The 19,128-nt window shown below is 45.1% G+C and overlaps 1 protein-coding gene across 2 annotated transcripts; it reads left to right on the top strand.

Moving 5' to 3' along the window:
- The first annotated feature begins 275 nt into the window (after positions 1 to 275).
- On the top strand, positions 276 to 7,987 carry lsr (lipolysis stimulated lipoprotein receptor). 2 transcript variants are annotated; one of them, XM_076148515.1, is made up of 11 exons: positions 276 to 515; positions 1,568 to 1,897; positions 2,400 to 2,519; positions 2,777 to 2,833; positions 4,286 to 4,432; positions 4,670 to 4,867; positions 5,093 to 5,149; positions 5,309 to 5,425; positions 6,214 to 6,511; positions 6,706 to 7,165; positions 7,254 to 7,987. In XM_076148515.1, exons 1-11 carry the CDS (start codon positions 476 to 478, stop codon positions 7,287 to 7,289), a joined length of 1,860 nt encoding a protein of 619 aa, XP_076004630.1. In that variant the 5' UTR covers positions 276 to 475; the 3' UTR covers positions 7,290 to 7,987. The 2 variants fall into 2 exon arrangements, with proteins under 2 accessions (XP_076004630.1, XP_076004632.1); XM_076148517.1 differs by lacking the exon at positions 2,777 to 2,833 and having other exon boundaries at positions 278 to 515.
- The last annotated feature ends 11,141 nt before the right edge of the window (positions 7,988 to 19,128 follow it).

The following is a 19,128-nucleotide window of genomic DNA, read 5'->3' as shown; positions in this document are numbered from 1 at the left end:
GAACATTAACAAACAAAGCGCTGATACTGTAATCTGGACCGTACCAACTAGCGTGGGGGTGAGTGGTTGTTCAAAGGTCAAATACAAGGATTGGGTATTTCGATGGTTTTTTAGATTAATAATTAATTATAATTTTAAGGACTTCTACACTGTGGTCACACGGCATTCTTGTTAAATAAACCCACAATTTGACACAAAAACAAACCCACATGCACCTTAACACACCCCTGTGTGTCACAATGTTTGCCTGAAATTCACCTGCTGGCTGCTCTACGGATGTGGGGCGTTCAGGTACTCCTCTTGTTTCGACTTCCATATCCGAAGACTCAAAATGGAGCTGACGCTACCTGGCTGAAGAAGAAGAAGAAGAAGACGGAGTTTTGCTATATATCATGCCTTCTCTCCAGGTTTAGTTTTACATTTCGGTTAATAAGTAATAAGTAAGTAGACTGAGTCGCAAGGAAAAGGATTAAAAATGTTTTGGACTTTAATCGCCGCCGTAGTAATCGCAACAGGTAAGCCAGGCCTCTCTAGACTGGGTGGGCCCTCTTCCGCCTGTGTCGCTTCCTAACGTTTCGCTGTTCGAAACTCGCTGTATTTTTGATATTTTTTTGTAGCCACTTTTATTTTTTAAATAGATGCTGTCATGCGAGTGAAAAGTAAATTTTAGATGTTGTCGTAGATACATTTGTCAATGATTGTCTTAAGAGGTCGATCGTCGCGTTACGTTCATGGCCTATTCTGTAGTTTATTTGTCACCGCCGAGGAGTCGTCGAGTTTGACGCGCATTTTAAGAAATACAAATGCGCAGTTTCCTCATTGATGGGTTTTATTTGTGTTTATAGGTAAACAATGATCGCCTTTACAAACGCAGATGTCATAATCTTGCACTGTTTTTTTAGTTTTGACTATTTTACTGTTTTATTCTGGAAAACGTCGTATTGTTTACCATCAAAATGGATCTAACAAGCAAGAAAACAAATGTAAGAAACACCAAGGTACCACGATGTAACCATCAGCGCTTGATGAAAAAATAAATATAAATAACATTATATTGTGTTTTAGATTAATAGATGGATACTTTATTCTGTCATGTCGCTCCCATATCTTTCAGGAAATTCCGTATAGCTGAATAAAAGTAAGATAAAACAGACTATCAAACTAACTATCTATATAAAAGCCGAGTAGATAGCAGATCAATAACAGAAACTGGTCTGATTTAGTTATAAAAGAAAGTCAGCATATCATAAATTATGTAGAACAATTACAAAAACATGTAATTCTAATAGATTGGCGTTACTGGTTCAAATAGATAGTAAATTAGCGCTTTCAGTGGGTGTGTGATTATTATGTGATTATGGTCACTGTGCTGTCCGAGGTGAGTCATCACATTTGCTCTCAGTGATACTCTGAAATAATGTCTGCCACATGCCACACCCTGACGGCTTTGTGGACAAACATTGTAAAGTCACCACCTGACCTATTGCTGAAAGTCTGAATCTCATGTTCACGTTCATCCCATATTGTTCTCCTGATCTCTTCAATGTTTGCTCTCTCTCTTCCTCAGGGTCCATCAATGCCATCTCGGTCCAGTGCCCTCAAAAGAGGTACATCATTATCCTCTTCCAGCCAGTTACGCTGACCTGTAACTACCAGACAACCGCCACTACCCCGCCTGTCATTACATGGAGGTACAAGTCTTACTGCCGGGATCCCATCCAGGCTGCGCTGAACCCAAGCAGCGCAGAGAACATCATCTCCCAGAACAACCCCGACTACAACCCCAACATCGAATGTGCAGACAACCTCCGGACAATTCGCATAGTGGCGTCCAAACAGGGCAGCGCCGTCTCCCTGGGAACAGAGTACCAGGGGCGCAGAATCAGCATTATGAACAGTGAGTTGAAACAGCCCTGTATAATGTGTGTGTGTGTGTTCTGTCTGTGCATCTGCTCTGTTGCCGTAATGAAACTGTTACAACAGAGTGAATTCTGTAAACACTAATGCGTTTCTACCTCTAAGCCCTCTGTATCTGTTTCCACTTATAATTTTAGTTGGGCAAGTCGGACAGAAACACAGACATGAGCAGAGGAAACGTGACCCAGAGTTTAGAGAGACGGTCCACATTTTTTGAAGGGCACAAATAGATACAGAATTCCTGACCTCTTTCGAAGGCAGCCAAATAAGAAAAGATCAAGATCAAGCTGTACTATTCAGTAGTGTGGTTACAGAGACACAGTGACAGGACTGACCATACCTTCTTACTGAGTCTGAGTAATGCTTCTTTCATGACATAACCATAAACACAGGATGTCAGTGTGTTGATAACAATGGTGATAACACTAAACATGTAAACTGCTATCAGTCATTCAGACCCGTTTGTTCATTGTTCCATTCAGATGCGGACCTAAATATTGCTCAGTCAGCGTGGGGCGACAGTGGCGTTTACGTCTGCTCAGTTGTTTCTGCACAAGACCTCACCGGCAGCAGTGAGGATTACACAGAGTTAATAGTACTCGGTAAGTACCTCCTCACACACTTCTTCATCTTCATTCACACACACACACACACACCACACACAGCTCTGCACACAAGCCGCACTCCTTCCTCCTCCACAGCACTTTTGTCCTTAAATCCTTTCATTTCCTCTTTGCTTTGCGATGCTTTGTGGCCGACGTCATAGGACCTTTAGAAGTGTCAGGCGGTAAACATGGAAATTTAGGAAGCTACCAGGAGGTCACTTTAAAGTAATTGTGGCTTTATCTTTCTTTCACAGAGAGAAAGTCAAATACTTCTGACCTCCTGCCTGGAATTGAGTTACTGGTTATGGAAGGTATTACAAGCGTTTTGCTATGAGGTGTAGAGATGTAGGGGGAAGCTGTTTTTGGATGATCTTACTTCTATCATAGTAGACTTTGGGCCTGGATTAGACTCTTTATATGCAAATAGGCCGCTTTCCCCTTCTGCTCACACCACAAACATGTTTTAACACCCAGGAAATGCATCAACATAATGAGAAATCAATTTTGCATCTCATGCAAAATGCCCGTTGTGGTACTTCAGTCAATGTTTCTGGTTATTTTAGTCTCTGGAAATCAGTTTCGGTAGTTCATTGAAGTGAACTCCTCCCCTATCTTTGCTGCTATTTGGTATGACATGCCTGATGGGACTTGCAGAATGACTCTCCAACCAGTCTCTCCGGTTTGACTAAACTTCAATGGAAATACCCAGAGTGCAGTAGTGAACACATGTTTCTGCCTAGAGCCCCTGGTGACGGCAGATGCAATGGGCCTGTTGTGTGTAGTTCATTTATCTTTGAAAGGTCACAGTACGAGTGCAGATGTGCTGCTGACTGAACTTCTCTCTGACTGGCAGCTGCATGCACATAGTCACAGTCTCACTGAGTTCATGTCTCACACATCCAAACGGATTGAGACCGGATAGATTCATCTGTGTTTGACAGCTCGAGTGTGTTTGCTGCATTGCGTCATGCTGCTCTGATTAGCTGATTCCTGCTAAATGATCCATCAATAAGTTGTATGCAGGATGTCTGGTTCTGGCACCTCAGTGGTGGAATGATCTCCCGACTGATGTCAGGACAGCGGAGTCGCTGCCCATCTTTCGCCGCAGGCTGAAGACCCATCTCTTCAAGAAACACTACCCGGATCCTCCCTCTTAGGACATCACCTACTCTGTCCTAGCTCTTCTGATGCTCTTGTTTTCTAATCTTTCATTTCTAATTTGTCCTTTTTTCTTTCATTTCTAATTTGTCCTTTTTTCTCATTCATCATAGTACCTAACTTATTGCACTTCTACTCTAGCTCTAGTTATGCTCTTAGCTGTTGGTTTAGGAAGGAAATGCGCTTACGATTTCTTGTGACCTGAAGTTGTTTTATCAACCTTTGTTGAACACACTTATTGTAAGTCGCTTTGGATAAAAGCGTCTGCTAAATGATCGTAATGTAATGTAATGTAATATGCAACAGGCGCTGTGCTTAATGCATCCGGTGTTTCATCTCCTGTGTGTTCACCAGATTTCCTGAACTAGCTGTGGTCTCCTCAAAACCAACTGTCGACTCTCTGGCTTTCCAGTAGCGTCAGATGCAAAAAAAATACCCTTCTCAGAAGCTGAAACGATGACTCACCTTGACTCAGTTGACTTATAAAGGAAGAGCTTTGTGGGGGTGGGGGGGAGGGCGAATGTTCTGATGTATTGTGACAGAAAGTGATAACTGTAAGAGATGTGTGAAAGCTAATATAAGGAACATCTGACTTCCCCATCCAGACTGGCTCCTGGTTGTTTTGGTGGTTTTGGGCTTCCTCCTGCTGCTGCTCCTGATTGGAATCTGCTGGTGCCAGTGCTGCCCTCACACCTGCTGCTGTTACATCAGCTGCCCCTGCTGCCCGGACAAATGCTGCTGTCCACGGGCACGTGAGTACCAAACATGCATTCGCTCGAATCAACCTGCATGGAGTTATCAGCTTATCTGAGAGCCAACACACGGCCTCAAGCTGAACACAGATGTGGCTGAGGTCAAGTGCCTCTCAGGTCTGAATGTATTAGTAAAGCTACATTCCTTGCCGTGTGTTGCTGGTCACTTGACTGTGTATCCTGTCAGGACCAACATCTTTCCTTATACTTTCCCTTATATCTTTTCTTCTTTTCTAGTGTACGAGGCGGGAAAAGCAGTGAAGAAAAGTATGCCCAGTCATTACGCCCCCACCCTTTACGCTCCCAGTATGTACGCTCAGCCAGTGTACTCTGGGGTCAACCAGCCCAGTTTCCCCCTCCTTCCTCTGCCCAACGGAGCCGGGGCCCCGCCTCCCCACAACGGGTACGGCCGTGAATATGACGGAGCCAGCTCAGGTGAGTGTGCAGTCAGACAGCAGCTCAAATGAAAGTGCAAAGACATTGTGTGATGCGAGTTATTTCCTGACACACACACACACACACACACACACACACACACACACACACACACACACACACACACACACACACAGCTACACTTCATCCATAGAAACAAACACTACTACATGGCTGAGCCTTGTTTACCAGTTGTGTCATTTGGTGTGTTTGTGTCCTCTGCAGTGGGGCATGGCTCCCAAGTGCCGCTGCTACACGACCTAGATGGTGGAGCAGATCCCAGTGAGTAACAGAAATCAGTAGAATTCTTGTTTTAGGTGTTTTGGTGAAGTGAGGGTTAAAGGCCTCCAACACGTCGCTGCCCTAGTGACTCTAAATGGAAGTTGATGTTGAACCTTACTCTCACAAGCTGAAATCTGCCTCGGTGTTGTTCCTCGGCAGCTCGTAGTGGATATCGTATCCAAGTGGACCCCAACGGGAACGCCACACGCGCCACCTATTACATGGAGCAGGAGCTGGCCAACCTGAACCTATCAAGACCTGCAAACTACAACCGCTGTGAGTGTGTGATCAGTGTGATGTTCTGGCTCCACGTGTTGATGGTGTAGTAAACGCTCGCCACGCAACTGTGGGGGAAAAGGTCACTTCCTGCTTTAGAGTTCATGGCTCCTCTGTGTGTCAGGTTAGACAGTTTTGTATTTACTTACTGACAAGATATCTTTTTACCTTTGTTCGATTATTGATAGTAAGAATGTCGGGAAAAACAACAACACAAGACGTCGGATTCAAACCCACAAATCTTTTCCTTCACACCTACACACCTTCACACCTACACACCTTCACTGATGCTGTGAACAGGACGGCTTTCTTGTCTTATGGGGTTTAGTTTACTGTGAAACTCTGTGACTTATCTCAGTCCTTTAGATTATGTAGCTGTGGGAAATATTCAAAATTCTTCTCACAAAAAATCCGCTGAGAAGCAACAAGATGTCAACATCGCATGAATGAGCTTCGGCCTTCAAAACCTCTAAGTTTGAAGTGATTATTAATCAATACCATTTATTTATTCATTCATTTATTTATTCATTCTGAAATCAAAAGCATGTGTGTCCTGCCCTTGCCCTTGGCCAAGGCACTGCTCCCTGGTGGTGCTCTGTGGCTCCTAATGTATGTAAGTATGCACATAAGCAGAGCATCAGAATAACATAAAAATAGATAAAAGTGCAAATAGAAGTGTGGAATAAAACACATTCTAATGACAAACAATCAGGATAAAGGACGTGGCGGTTTTATTGTAAATTTTATTGTAAATTCTCTGAACGTTCTGTCTTTTTCTCTTCTGTCAGTGGACGCCATGACTGAGGTCAGCTCACTTCACGAAGGCCCTGACCCCAGAGGTCGGGGGGGTCGTTCCCAACCCCCCCCTCTGGCCACAGTCTATGACCAGGATGAAGCCATGAGCACCATCAGCAGTGTTTCCCAGTACGTCCACCGCCGCGATGACCCTCCACCTCGTGGCGGAGGCTACATGGGTGGCCACGCACGCTCCCGCTCCATGGACAACCTCGATGACATTGGGCGCCGCAATGGCCGAGACGTTCATACGCCAAACCGCCGCAATGATGGACCCCGAGGCAGGCGAGGGTGAGTTATGTGAGCTGACTTTGTCCCGGCCCGTCCTTGTCATTTGGTCCACTCTGCACACTTTATCTAATGTTTGTTTACTCTCAGTACAACAGGAGGACGAGGGACATCGTTTTACTCCCCAGAAAAACATCAAATCCTGACCAATTACAAGTTATTGTTGAACCGCCATATGTTGCTCTCCTTCTCTTCAGCTCGGATGATGAGTGGAGCAGCAGCGGGCGCAGTGGCCACGACCGCGGCTATGATGACCGCAGACGCCGTGACTACTCCCCAGATGATCGTCGCAGAGGAGGAGGCGGTGGGAACGACAGCCTCCAGGGCAGACGCAGCCGTAGCCGTGACGACCTGATGGACTTGGAGAGGGACCGCCAGCGAGGCGGCGGTGCCAGGGGCGGACGAGACGACTATGATGACAGCTTCCTGCGAGAGGCCATGGAGAGGAAGAAGCTGGGAGAGCAGCAGAGGGCCCGCAGCCGCGAGCGCCTCGACAGCGACAGCGCCCGCTCGGATACACGGGGAAGAGCACCGCCCCTCCCCGTGTCCCCGCCCTCTGGCTACCCTGGTCGCCGTGACAACTACCCACCTCCTCTACCGCCACCCTACAGTGACGACGAAAGCCTTTCGTCCTCAAAGAAGAGCAACCTCCGCAAGGTGAGCCCCACCGATTCATTCAGTCTTCATTCTTCTGATCAAAGTCGACTTTTCCTGACTCATTTTCACGACGTTCCTTGTGTTACAGAATGGAGCCGTGAGTCGGGAGAGCCTGGTCGTCTAAGAGAAACCCAAAGTGGTGCAAACCGCTGTCAAACAAAAGGATGATTTCATTAAGTCTGTAAATATAATTCATGACGCTTTTTTTCTGTGATTTTTACGTGACATACTAAAATTGACTGTTGATGCCTGATGTGTACATACATGTGTACATACATGTGTACATACATGTGTACATACATGTGTACATCTAACAGGGAGGAGGAGTAGGAGCACCAATAGCTTTATGTGCCTTTTCATGTATTAAACATTGTGGCTGCCACAAGTGCCTTAATATGTACAGAAGTTAAGTTGTAGATATGAAAGTCAAGTTGAAATAATATTCTGGGTGTCTTAAAGCTTGAAACCTTTCTGTGGCGTCAGCAGGGTCTCAGCATGAGCATTCACTTGGATTCATAAGGGATTTATGGATTTGTTTTCATGTTTGTTTTGTTTGTTTGTACTTGCAGGGAAAAATGAATTCCTTTTATTAGAGAAACGCATATTTACATCACATTTATTACTTCTTTGCCTTTTACAGTGGGCTCCACTGCAGAATGCGTTGTGTACTTCAATTTTGTAGTGTTTTAGTTTAGTTTTTAGTTCAGTATTTTGTACTTTTTACACAGAATTTCATGTTTTAGTCCACATGTAATGGACTCTGAAAATTCAAATGTTTAATGTGATTCCCTCATTCATTTTACAATAAAGGTTTAATTTCCAGGCTCTTTGTCTTATTTGTGTTCGACCACTGAATGTCACTGTTGAGCACTGGATTTGGACGGAGAGATGGTTGGTCTTTGGTCAGTAGCAGTGCTGTGCTGATGTACCACATACTGGAGCTCTGTCACTGCATCTGGTCAAAAGCCCCAAAAAAATGTCAGATTTGGAGCTGTGTCCTTTTTTACATGCATCCACAGAAGAGACGTCCTGTGCTGAGCAATGTGTAGATTATAATGAAATCCTTATTCTCACTCTCTACATGTAACCTTGATTTGATTTAAAAAGCCCGGATAATACAACAGGATGATTCTTTATGTGTGTGTGGCTCAGCTGTACAGTGTGATGAGAACAAACAATGAAGTGATATCTAGATTTCTGAAACACGAGTTTGCAAGAAGATCAAATTCAAGATTTCTATACCATGGAAAAGTGCGCTTTGCGGGACTTTGTTGAGCTTTGTTGCTTCTCCGTGTTCTATTGCTCTCATGTTTCTTATTTACACATTTATTTCTAACGGTTCATTTGAATAATGTGCTTTGTTAATTTATTTTGGAATTTATTCAAGTCAGTTGATAATATGTTCAGTTGGATCTTTATAATTAAAATAGTGGTTTTCAGTGAGATGATACTGAGGTGTTATTTGGAGTGTGTGTGATGTGATGGGACAGTTGTCTCCTGAGCTCTTACTGTACTCTGCAGGTGTGAGCAGTAGCAGCAGCTTGTATTCATTCTCCCTCAGGTTGGGCGGCAGTAGCTCAGTCCCCTAAGTGGACGGCTGGGTACCAGAGGGTCGCCTGTTCAAGTCCCCCATGTTGACCAAGTAAGCAGACTGGTAGCTGGTGAGTTGCTGCTACTGTGGTGTTATTTGGACTGTGTGTGTGATGTGATGGGACAGTTGCCTCCAGAGCACTGCCGATGTGCACGTGAGCAAGGCACCGAACCCCCAACTGCTCCATGGGCGCCGTATAATGCATACAACCCCTCTGTATTGTTTGTGTGAGTGTGTGTGTGTGATATAAGGAGGCAGTAGCAGGCAGTAGCTCAGTGGGTAGAGCTTCTGCTTGGGAACCGGAGGGTCGCCGGTTCAAGTCCCTGCCGAGATGCCCCTGAGCAAGGCACCAAACCCTCAATTGCTCCCCCCTCTGCGAAGGGATGTAATGTAAGTCGCTTTGGACGAAAGCGTCTGCCAAATGATCGTAATGTATAAGGGGCTGCAGGATAAATTTCAATTGCATGCGATTTGCTGTGAATCGCATGCAAAATAACGATTAATGAAGTATCGTATCTTCTTCACCCCAAAGGTCAGTTACAGCTTGACTGCAGGTTTTCATTTTCTCCACATTTTTCGTCTGTTCATCATGTCGGTCTTTATTCTGTTCCCTTCCCTCAGGGCTCACACACTCCAGGCCGGTGAGGACGACCCTGGAGACTAAAGGTCACTAAAGGTAAATCCACTGAAAATGTGTCAGGTTCTAATAATATACTGAAAGAAATGACAATAATACAACATAAAATAAATAAATTAATCAAAACCCTTTACAGGCTGCTGAGTCAGCATCATCTCAGCTTCACATTAGTGGTTGTTGCATGTTTTTGCTTTGTTATAAATGTACAGTACAATTCCATGAATATGCGTCATATAGATACTTAGATACTATAGATATTTTTAGTTTGTCAGATTCATATTCTTATCCAAGTATTTAACAAATTGCACCTATTGATCATGTGATGAACATTCTGGTTTTCATGATAAGTGTGTTACTTCTGGACCAAAACCTATGATCCATGTTGCAATGTTAACCGATTAGTTGCGACAACAAATGTCAGTCAGTAAGGCCGCTGAGAAGCTGAACCGTCTGGAAGTAGCGACTCGAATTGACCCAACTGAGATCATCATATGTCATCATGAGAAGGAGGGACACAGTGGGAGAGGGGGAGAGAGGGACAGGGAGAGAGAGGGAGAAAGAGAGAGACAGGGAGAGGGAGAGAAAGAGAAAGAGGGGAGGAAGAGAAAGAGAGAGACAGGGAGAAGGAGACAGGGAGAAAGAGGGGAGGGAGAGAAAGAGAGAGAGACAGTGAGAGGGAGAGAGAGAGAGACGGAGAGAGAGAGAGACGGGGAGAGGGATAGAGAGAGAGACGGAGAGAGACGGGGAGAGGGATAGAGAGAGAGAGAGAGAGACAGAGAGAGTGAGAGAGGAAGAGAGACAGAGAGAAGGAGGGGAGGGAGAGAGAGAGACAGAAATAGGGAGAGATAGAAAGAGAGAGAGACAGGGAGAGAGGTAGAGAGAGGAGAGGAAAAGAGAGAGATAGAGAGGGAGGGAGAGAGAGAGAGAGAGAGAGAGAGAGAGAGAGAGAGGAGGAGGAGAAGAAGAAGAAGATGATTTTCTGTCTTTCCCTTGGTGAGCTGTGACTCTTCACTGCAGATCAGCTGATACGGTAAGAGCCACTCTGTTCACTCTTCACTGCTTTTGATTTTCAATGAATGTTTTTCTCTGCTCTGAATCTTAAATATGTAGAATTTGTGATATATAGGTTATGGTATTGTTGCCATGATAAAATCATTTATTCACTATACTAATTATAATAATAATTCGTATAGGATTCACACAAAACTTCTGCATATGAAATCCCATAATGCCATGAAGTCTCTGTGTCTGTAGTCTCTGGCTTTTCCCTTTCTCATGCTGCTTAAAGATCTGATGAAAACAAACTGTGGTTTGGTTTTGTTGTGGTTGCAATTCTCTGGACATCAACATATGGAATGATCTGTTTCTGAAGAGGTAGATCAGAAGCTTTAAAAGAGCTTTCAATTTTAAATTTGTGTCTGAAAATTGTGTTTAAAAATTACCCACATATCAAAAACACTCCGAGCGGCGCAATGACAACTGGAGCACAAAGTGAGAATCGAGACCAAGCAGGGCAGATTTGAGAGGAGTTACACCTTTGGGATTAAATTCCCTCATAACACAGAGACAGAGTCAGAGACAGAGACAGCTGCACCTCAGAGCCTTTAGAGCCCAAAACAGAGCAAATAATGAGTGGGATCGGTGATTTTCTACCCTAATTTTCATAGAAGTGTCATGTAAAATGCTCAAACTGTGAAATAAAAAATCATATACACATTGTGAAGGATGGAAATACAAGCTGCTAGTGTTTCCTTTATGGACACCATCCATCATTCCTGTCCAGTAAAGTGGACAGCCGGACAATGAATCCATTCTCAGTGTTGCTCTGTCTCCGTCTCTGTCCAGCACAATCCCAACAACGCCCCCTACTGACAACGACACCCTGCCTCTCCTCACCTCCCTCCTTAGTCACACCATGCTGAGGAGGTGTGTGTGTGTGTGTGTTTATCCTGCCCTGTGTGGATACTGGTGTGTGTTTTATGCTTAATATTACACCAAGAACCGTCCCTGTGATAGTTTGGATGCAGATGTGGATTTACTGGATTCTGGACTCATTTTAGGAATTTAGCTTTTCGTTTCCTCCTATTTTCACTCATGCCTGTTGGTTGGTTTGATTTTGACGAAAAGAAATGGTAGAAGGGCGGGGCTTGTTCCAGGCAAGAGGGCAGAGCCTGTTCCAGGTTCTGGTGCCGATTCAGGTCCAATTGCAGATCCAGGGTTTTTGAAATGATTCCTTAACGTTGGGAGTGTGTGGCAGAGTGTTTGGGTCAATGACTTCAAGATTTGCACACCAATCTCAATGGAGACTAGATCTGGCTGATTCATCCCTCCCATGATACACCATCCATCCACTTTCTGTTCAGGGTTACACACACACAAACAAGCTCAAGTCACACTCCCATTTATAGTTACGGGCATTTGAAAGTTTCCACTCCGCCTACCTGTGTGTCTTTGGAGTGGGAGGACGCAGGAACACCTGGAGAAAAGAGGCCCAAAGAGGGGAACCGAGGAAATAGAGATAGAGCAGATGTGTCCAGATGTTATATGAATCCTGTGCAAATAGGGCTTAAAGTACTCAAATATCTCCAACAACATGGGGAAAAAAGATATACCAAAAAAAAGTAAATAACCTGAATTTCACTTTTATTTGAAGTATTTATTTTCTCCTAGATAACATTTCTGAGGGGCCCAAAGTTCCCCTGCAGTCATAACTCTTAGCAATAGCCCTGCATATGCAAATGCAGAGGAACATGGTTGCCACTGGTCGCTCGAGTACACAAAACAGCCACAAGGGCCGAGAAATACCACAAGAGCGAAAGTTCGAACAAGACAGCGAGCTAAGACAGAGAAAAAGCAGCGAGGGCAGAGAAAAGGGGATTGTTGTGATTAAAAGACAATTATCTGTGCACATCGACTTCCCAGTGTTGTGTGGTGTCAGGCTCGAGCTGAGCTGTCCTCTCCCAGAAGGCCTCGGGAGACAATGGCTTCTGTGTCAGGAGGGTGTGTGTGTGTGTGTGTATGTGTGTGTATGTGTGTGTGTGTGTGTGTGTGTGAGGTTTCAGGACACAGCAGGGCAGAGAGGGCCCATCACCCCGCTAACTGGGCCGATAAACCTAATGTCATATTTAGCTTTGATAAAGAGAGATAAGCTGGCGAAGTTTAACAGTGAGGTATGACCAAACTGGAACCTCAATATTATTAAAAAATAGAATAGAAATATGTCATATTTGAGTACATGGAGATGTGTGAGTGGCTGAGCAGAAGACGACTCGTTTAAATTACTTACAAGGGAAACGATAGAAGCTGTAGGATAGAGAATAGAAACGCTTTAAGCCAGTAAACACGGCACAGAGCACGTATACTCACTCTGAGTGACACAGCTGGATAATGCAGTTGTATATTGATCTATTCAGGCATGTAAACGTCTTTCCTCAATGGGCAGACTCACCTCATACCGGGATTACGCAACACCTCAGCTATACTGCACCTGATGGAGCATGTTCACCGCTTCATTGCATTTCATTGCCTTGAACTGCAGTGAGGACAAGTACTCAGGCGACACAGTGCCTGTAAACACACACACACACACAGTGCCTGTAAACACACACAGTGTCTCTGCTCGCGTCGGCACATTCACCACAAACTGTGCATGCTTCATATATTTGACCTTACTGCCAAACATAATCGTTATTCTCCTCATTTCTAAACTTTGACATTGTTGGGAGTTTGTGTTGTACATTAGTAACAACACAAGTGAGCAATCATAGCAGGGCGGTAAAAGAGACAATGACCACGACGTCCTGTTTTTGCCCATTCTGCACGGTGGCGCTGCAGCAATGGAGACGCCTATTAAAGCGTTGCAAAAGTGTGTTGTCCATTTAATTACGTCCCTTAGAAATCAGCACACAGATCCATTCCCCCATGATGAAGTTCTGTTACTGTTGTAATGTCATGACTCTGACACGATGCACCTCAGAGTTCATTGTCGGATAGGGTTCTCTGTCTTGACACACAAATAGATTCAACTGAAATCACACACACACACACACACACACACACACACACACACACACACACACACACACACACACACACACACACGCACATTTAACCTTATTGTTCTTTCATTTCATCTGTCATAGCCTCTTCACCACCCTCATCCTCCTCATCACATACTTCAAAAAAGGGGATGCTGACTCTATCAATCCAAAACCATAGAATATGTTCAGTTCCATCCAAAGTAAACCAGCTGGTGGTGTTGTACAGAACGGCCTTGGAGCTCAAAGCCTCACCCATATTTGTTGGGGCGAGCGAGCGAGCGAGGGGGGAACAGTGTGGCCTTTTGTGGCCCCTGTGTAGTGCGGGGTGTGTATTTATGAATGGCTAAGGGTCAGGGTGAAGCTCCAGAACAATGCTGCTATACTGAACCACTGATTTCCATATGGGAGGGATGATGATGGTGGTGGGGGGGGGGGGGGGGGGGGGGGGGGGGGGTGAGAAGGGGAGGGGGGGGAGTTTATTCTCCACCGGTGGGGCTTGGTACAGAGAGTGGCGAGAGGTCTTGCTGGCTGGCGTGACGCTTTGCGAGCTGTGCGTGCGAGTGTCAGAGTCGGGCTGCTGGAGCTGCTGATCGCCTGGAGCTCGGCCACGTTCACCTCCACAGGTGATCTATCTATCTATCTATCTTTCTATCTATCTATCTATCAATCTATCTATCTATCTATCTATCTATCTATCTATCTATCTATCTATCTATCTATCTATCTATCTATCTATCTATCTATCTATCTATCTATCTATCTATCTTTCTATCTATCTATCTATCTATCTATCTATCTATCTATCTATCTATCTATCTATCTATCTATCTATCTATCTATCTATCTATCTATCTATCTATCTATCTATCTATCTATCTATCTATCTATCTATCTATCTATCTAATCTGTGTCTTGTCAGTGGGCATCTGGATGGATTTGTTGTTATTTTAGTTTAAGGTCACACACCTACAGTTGGGGTGAGTGTGTGTGTGTGTGTGTGTGTGTGTGTGTGTGTGTGTGTGTATGCGCATTCGTAGTTGAGGTGATAAGGGAGCGAGTGAGCGACTTGATGAAAGTGCGGAGATGAGTCAGAAGTTACTGTTTGAGTGTGTGTGTATGTGTACCTTATTGAATATGCATGCATGAGTGTTTGTATCTGTGTATGTGTATGTGTGTGTGTGTGTCTGTGTGTGTGTGTGTGTGTGTGTTCTTCAGTGTAAGCGAGGCTGTTAAAAGCTCAGCCAATTATTACTGGACAGATTTCCTATCTTGTGCCATTAGCACTGAGCTGTCTCTGTGATTGTGTGTTAGCACATCCACACACACACATCCACACACACACACACACACACACACACACACACACACACACACACACACACACACACACGTGATGCCAGGTAGCTTTGGATTACACACGCAGCCAGAACAGGTTTACCGTCCTTGTGCAGTCCAGTGTGATCTACTGTGTGATGCTTTAACGCCGCCTGCCTCTGTTTGGCGCACAGACACACTCGTTTGTTCTTGCTGTGGGCTAATTATGCTCAAACATCAGAGTTTTTAAACCGCAGTTTTTAAACCGCAGAATGACAAACACAGATCAGCAGACATCAGATGGGAGTTTCAAATTCAGACGTGTATTTGCAGCCTCCCTGATTAGTGAGAATCAGAACTCAATGATTGTTTCTTAACCTGATAGATGACTAAAATGTTATAATTAGTTATTAGAACTACACACGTTCGTTAGACTTTGTGTGTAGAGGCGTCCCGATCGGTGCTTCACGTCATGGTGCTTCACCTCACGGTGCAGTGAGTCAGGTGGAGGTTTGGGGATTTCAGGGAGCCGTGCTTTGTTTGTCTGCATGGCCGAACAGGTGACGGCTCTGCTTGTCGGCCCTTTTGTCCGGAGCGGAAGGGAGAGTGTTGTGCTGTAATGAGCGAGGAGGCCTGCGGCTCACCATCTGCCCACTGAGCTGGGGATTGCTGGATCTGTGCAAAGACGCTGGGGTTGCCAGGTAGAGGAGAGGGAAATCAGCTATCGGTGCTCCTGGTGGCTTATCAGCTTGGTGATCTGCCAAGTGAAGCTTTGCTGCATTTCTGTGCCTTTACTTAAAGAAGCCCAGGCATCTACACCTCCTATTCAACGCTAAATATCTGGTTAGCAAACTGGAAAACTCAAACGGGTTTTACATGAATGCTTCAAACGTCCGTGTGCTTGTGTATTATTACAATAATACACAGATATGAGTACCTAGAGACATCTTTGGACATTTGATGTGGTCTCATATAAGAATCACAGTAAGAGTGCTTGTGTGCATCCCTGACGAGGCCGGCTGTAATGGTTTCATGGTCTCTGATAACCTCAAAGTCCAGTCTAAAGCGTTTATTCATGCCAGCTCTCTGCAGTGCTTGGAAAGACTGGATATTGGCATAAATCTGTGTTTTTGTTTGTGTCTGTGTGTATCTGTGCGTATCTGTGTGTGTGTGTGTGTGTGGTGCGCCGGGCTCATTGCAGCTCGGTGAGGCGTGTGTGGGAGGGGCAGCAGTCATGTTTTAAGACCATCTGCTCCTCTGAGTATTTTAGTGGGGGCCTTTTGCTTACGGACCAGCGCACGTCACAGGCAAACAGCAAAGCACAAGCTGTGAGCGGGCCTGTTCCGGAAAAATTCCTCCACTTTCTCTCCTGTACAATGGGCAGTGTTCTGCGGACAAGGTTCCCATTCTTCCTCCCAACAACCCCAGCGAAGCTCTCGTAAACGCACCGTAGATGATATTCACAATGAAAATGTTCTTCTTGGCACAGTTGAGTGTTTGTGTGTTGTGTTTCAATCATGTAAAATGACTCATAACACGCGTCAGCACCTGATTTAGCAGAGCCGATTGTTCAGTGTGACGTGGTCATCTCAGATATTGGAAGATGAGACTCTGGAAAAGGATCTGAAATGAGCGAAAGATGAACACTGATGGAGCTTTAGACGTCTTTAGGCTCAGACCACCAGCGTTTGGCTCACTTGTGTTAAACTGGAGTATTTCCTGTGTCAGACTTTGATTTAGAGGGAAATATTACAGTATTTCCTCTCTGGCTGCAGCAGATTCAAGTCATTTGTAATGACAACACAGGAAGACAAACACAAACAAGGACACAAAGGGAAAGATCTGATATTTATGTCATCATTCAGCTGACCTCAAAGCAGGAAAGTTTTGATTTAAGATTTGGAGGTTTAAGACATGCCCTCAGTTTGGGGCTCAACATTCAGTGTCATTTGTTATTTTCACTCCAAATGTGATATTATCTGGTACATTCAAGGTTTCTCCACACTATTTGGTGAAAACCTTGTATATCCAGTGTGGCGAATGTTTGCAGTGCTTAGATTTGATTCAGGTGTAAATGTGAAAGCTAAGGAGTGCAGGGCTCATAAGTGTGTTAGCGACTACTTACATCATGTGTTGGTTAGATGTAGACTTTATTTTCTAAAGAAGGATCACAAAAATGAAAACTGGACTGGCGCGTTTGCTTAAACTGGCCGCTCTCTCTCTGTCTACGTGTTTTCTCCTTCTCTTGTACATAATGACTACATTCCCAGCTGAACAATAGCAGGAGGGTGAGGTTACACACAGCACAGAGGAGACGGAGAGGAAGGTCGCATAGCTGTACGCCCCACACTGTGTGTGTGTGAGTGTGTTAGCGCGCCCTATGCTGCGTGTGTGTAGGGTGGTATGGCATGCCGCGTATTCGTTTGTACGCCGCTTGGACCGTCAATGCTGTATTCTTCCATCAAATCCCCACCCCTCTCCTTCAGTCCTCACTGTCCCTCCTCCTCATGTGTTTATGCCGGGATTCCCTTGAGATGATCCACACGCTCGGTTGATGCCATCACTTGGCCGGTGGCCCAACGGCTTCTGGATTCAGTGACTCACCCGACATGTAATGATGAGGGAAAATGAAAAGTGTGGCTCGGAAAGACAAGTTGCCTTTGTTCCGCTGTATGTAAACTAGGTGGACGTCTGAGTGGATCCAGTTTATGATCCCCGCCTACAAACATTCCAAAATTTGTGTTGTGCAAAGACACAGAGAGGATGAGGAGCAAAGTGGTGGCATTTCTGTTGACACCTGCTTGTGGATTTAGGTTGAGACTGTTTGAAGTAGTGATTTTAACAGCCACAGAAGTCATTAGCTCACTATTAAATGAGTGCCATGACAGAAAATTAGGTGACTATGAACTATTTTCTATTTTCAACAGTTGCTGAATCCAGCTTATTGAAAGACTTCCCACTTGGGGACTATTTTTGGCTGTACTTTTGCACAATATAAGTCATTGATGAAAGGAAAATATGAGTCATGAACAGTAACAGACTCCTCTGCTGGACAGAAGCTGCACCGTGAGTCATCACTTCCATCACTGTGTCGGTGTTTGCCCCTATCAAAAAGTTCAACTGTTGTCTACAAACTTAGTTTTGACCCTTGGAGCGAACAAGATCCAAACTCATAGTGCGACACATTGGGACACATATGGGAGAGCAAAGAGAATTGGACGAGCAGAGGAAAAGAATGCTGAGTGGGCCAAGAAACGGGCCCAGAAATGCCTGAACGCATATTCAGAGCTGCCCACGGCACATGTAGACCAGAGCCGACACAGGCCCTCTCTCTTCCCTCTGCGCTTGTCTCCTTCTTACATCTCTTCATCTCAATCTGTCCTTTCCCACAGAATCTGATATGTAGGATTTCTTAGTCTGCATAAAAAGCCACCGAATCAGGGAGAAGTTCTTCAATGCGGCGGCAAGAAAAGCAGACTGAGAGCGAGCAGGAGCCTGGCGCTGAGGCTGGCATGAGGCAAGGGATTTGTGTGCGTGCCGTGTGTGTGTGTGTGTTCTTGTAAGTGTGCACACGTATGCTCGCTCTGTGCCAGCCGTTGTTGCGCCCCGTCAATGAGGTCGTTGTTGTTGAGGCCGGTGGTGGTGTCAGTGGTCCTGCCTGGCCGCCGGGCTCTTCTGTCCTGCTGATGCTGATGCACGGCTCGCCTGCGTTCACACACTCGTCCAGCTCCGGCCTTTTGTTTTGTGGCACAGATGGTGAAGCTTGACGCCACACTGGAGAAACGTTAGGATTGTTACAGCCTACAGAGTGGCATTATGGCCTCCAAGACGTCGAGAATTGTGACTCATTTGTGTCCAGGATGTTCCAGAAAAAGAACAGGATCACAAAAACTATAGAAATCGTATTGGCTTATAAAGTAAATGTGTGCCTACTTGACACATCCTGATACATCCGCTCTGAATATTTCTCTCTATGATCAGGGCTGATATTGCTCATGGATTTTCTGGGGGAAGCTGTGATGTATTTAATCATGAAGCTCTAAAACACAAATGCACTCTCTTAGTCGTGCCATCTGTACACACCGGCTGCTCCAGCGTCAGCAGGCCATACTCTGCTTCTGTGTTCAGTTTACATCCGCTGCACATGGAAGAAGACAGATTCTTATAGATATATTTAGTTTGTTAGTGAGTTCCCAAAAGCAAAAAAAGCCAGTTATTACAGGAAAGTCATCAGCGTGAATGGTTTGGTCCCAAAACACGCATACCTCCACCAAGGCCCAACAGTCCTCTGACACTCTCAGTCACTCTTTTGGCAATATGACAGACAGACAGACTTGTTGTACAGTGGTATTGCTGACATCACTCTGGATTCTGATCCATG

Source organism: Genypterus blacodes, unplaced genomic scaffold, assembly GCF_046128005.1.
Source record: "Genypterus blacodes isolate CSIRO-AG114 ecotype Tasmania unplaced genomic scaffold, CSIRO-AGI_Gbla_v1 ptg000040l_1, whole genome shotgun sequence".
NCBI lineage: Eukaryota > Metazoa > Chordata > Actinopteri > Ophidiiformes > Ophidiidae > Genypterus > Genypterus blacodes.
Note: the sequence above shows the minus strand (reverse complement) of the source record. Positions and strands in the feature narration are given on the sequence as shown.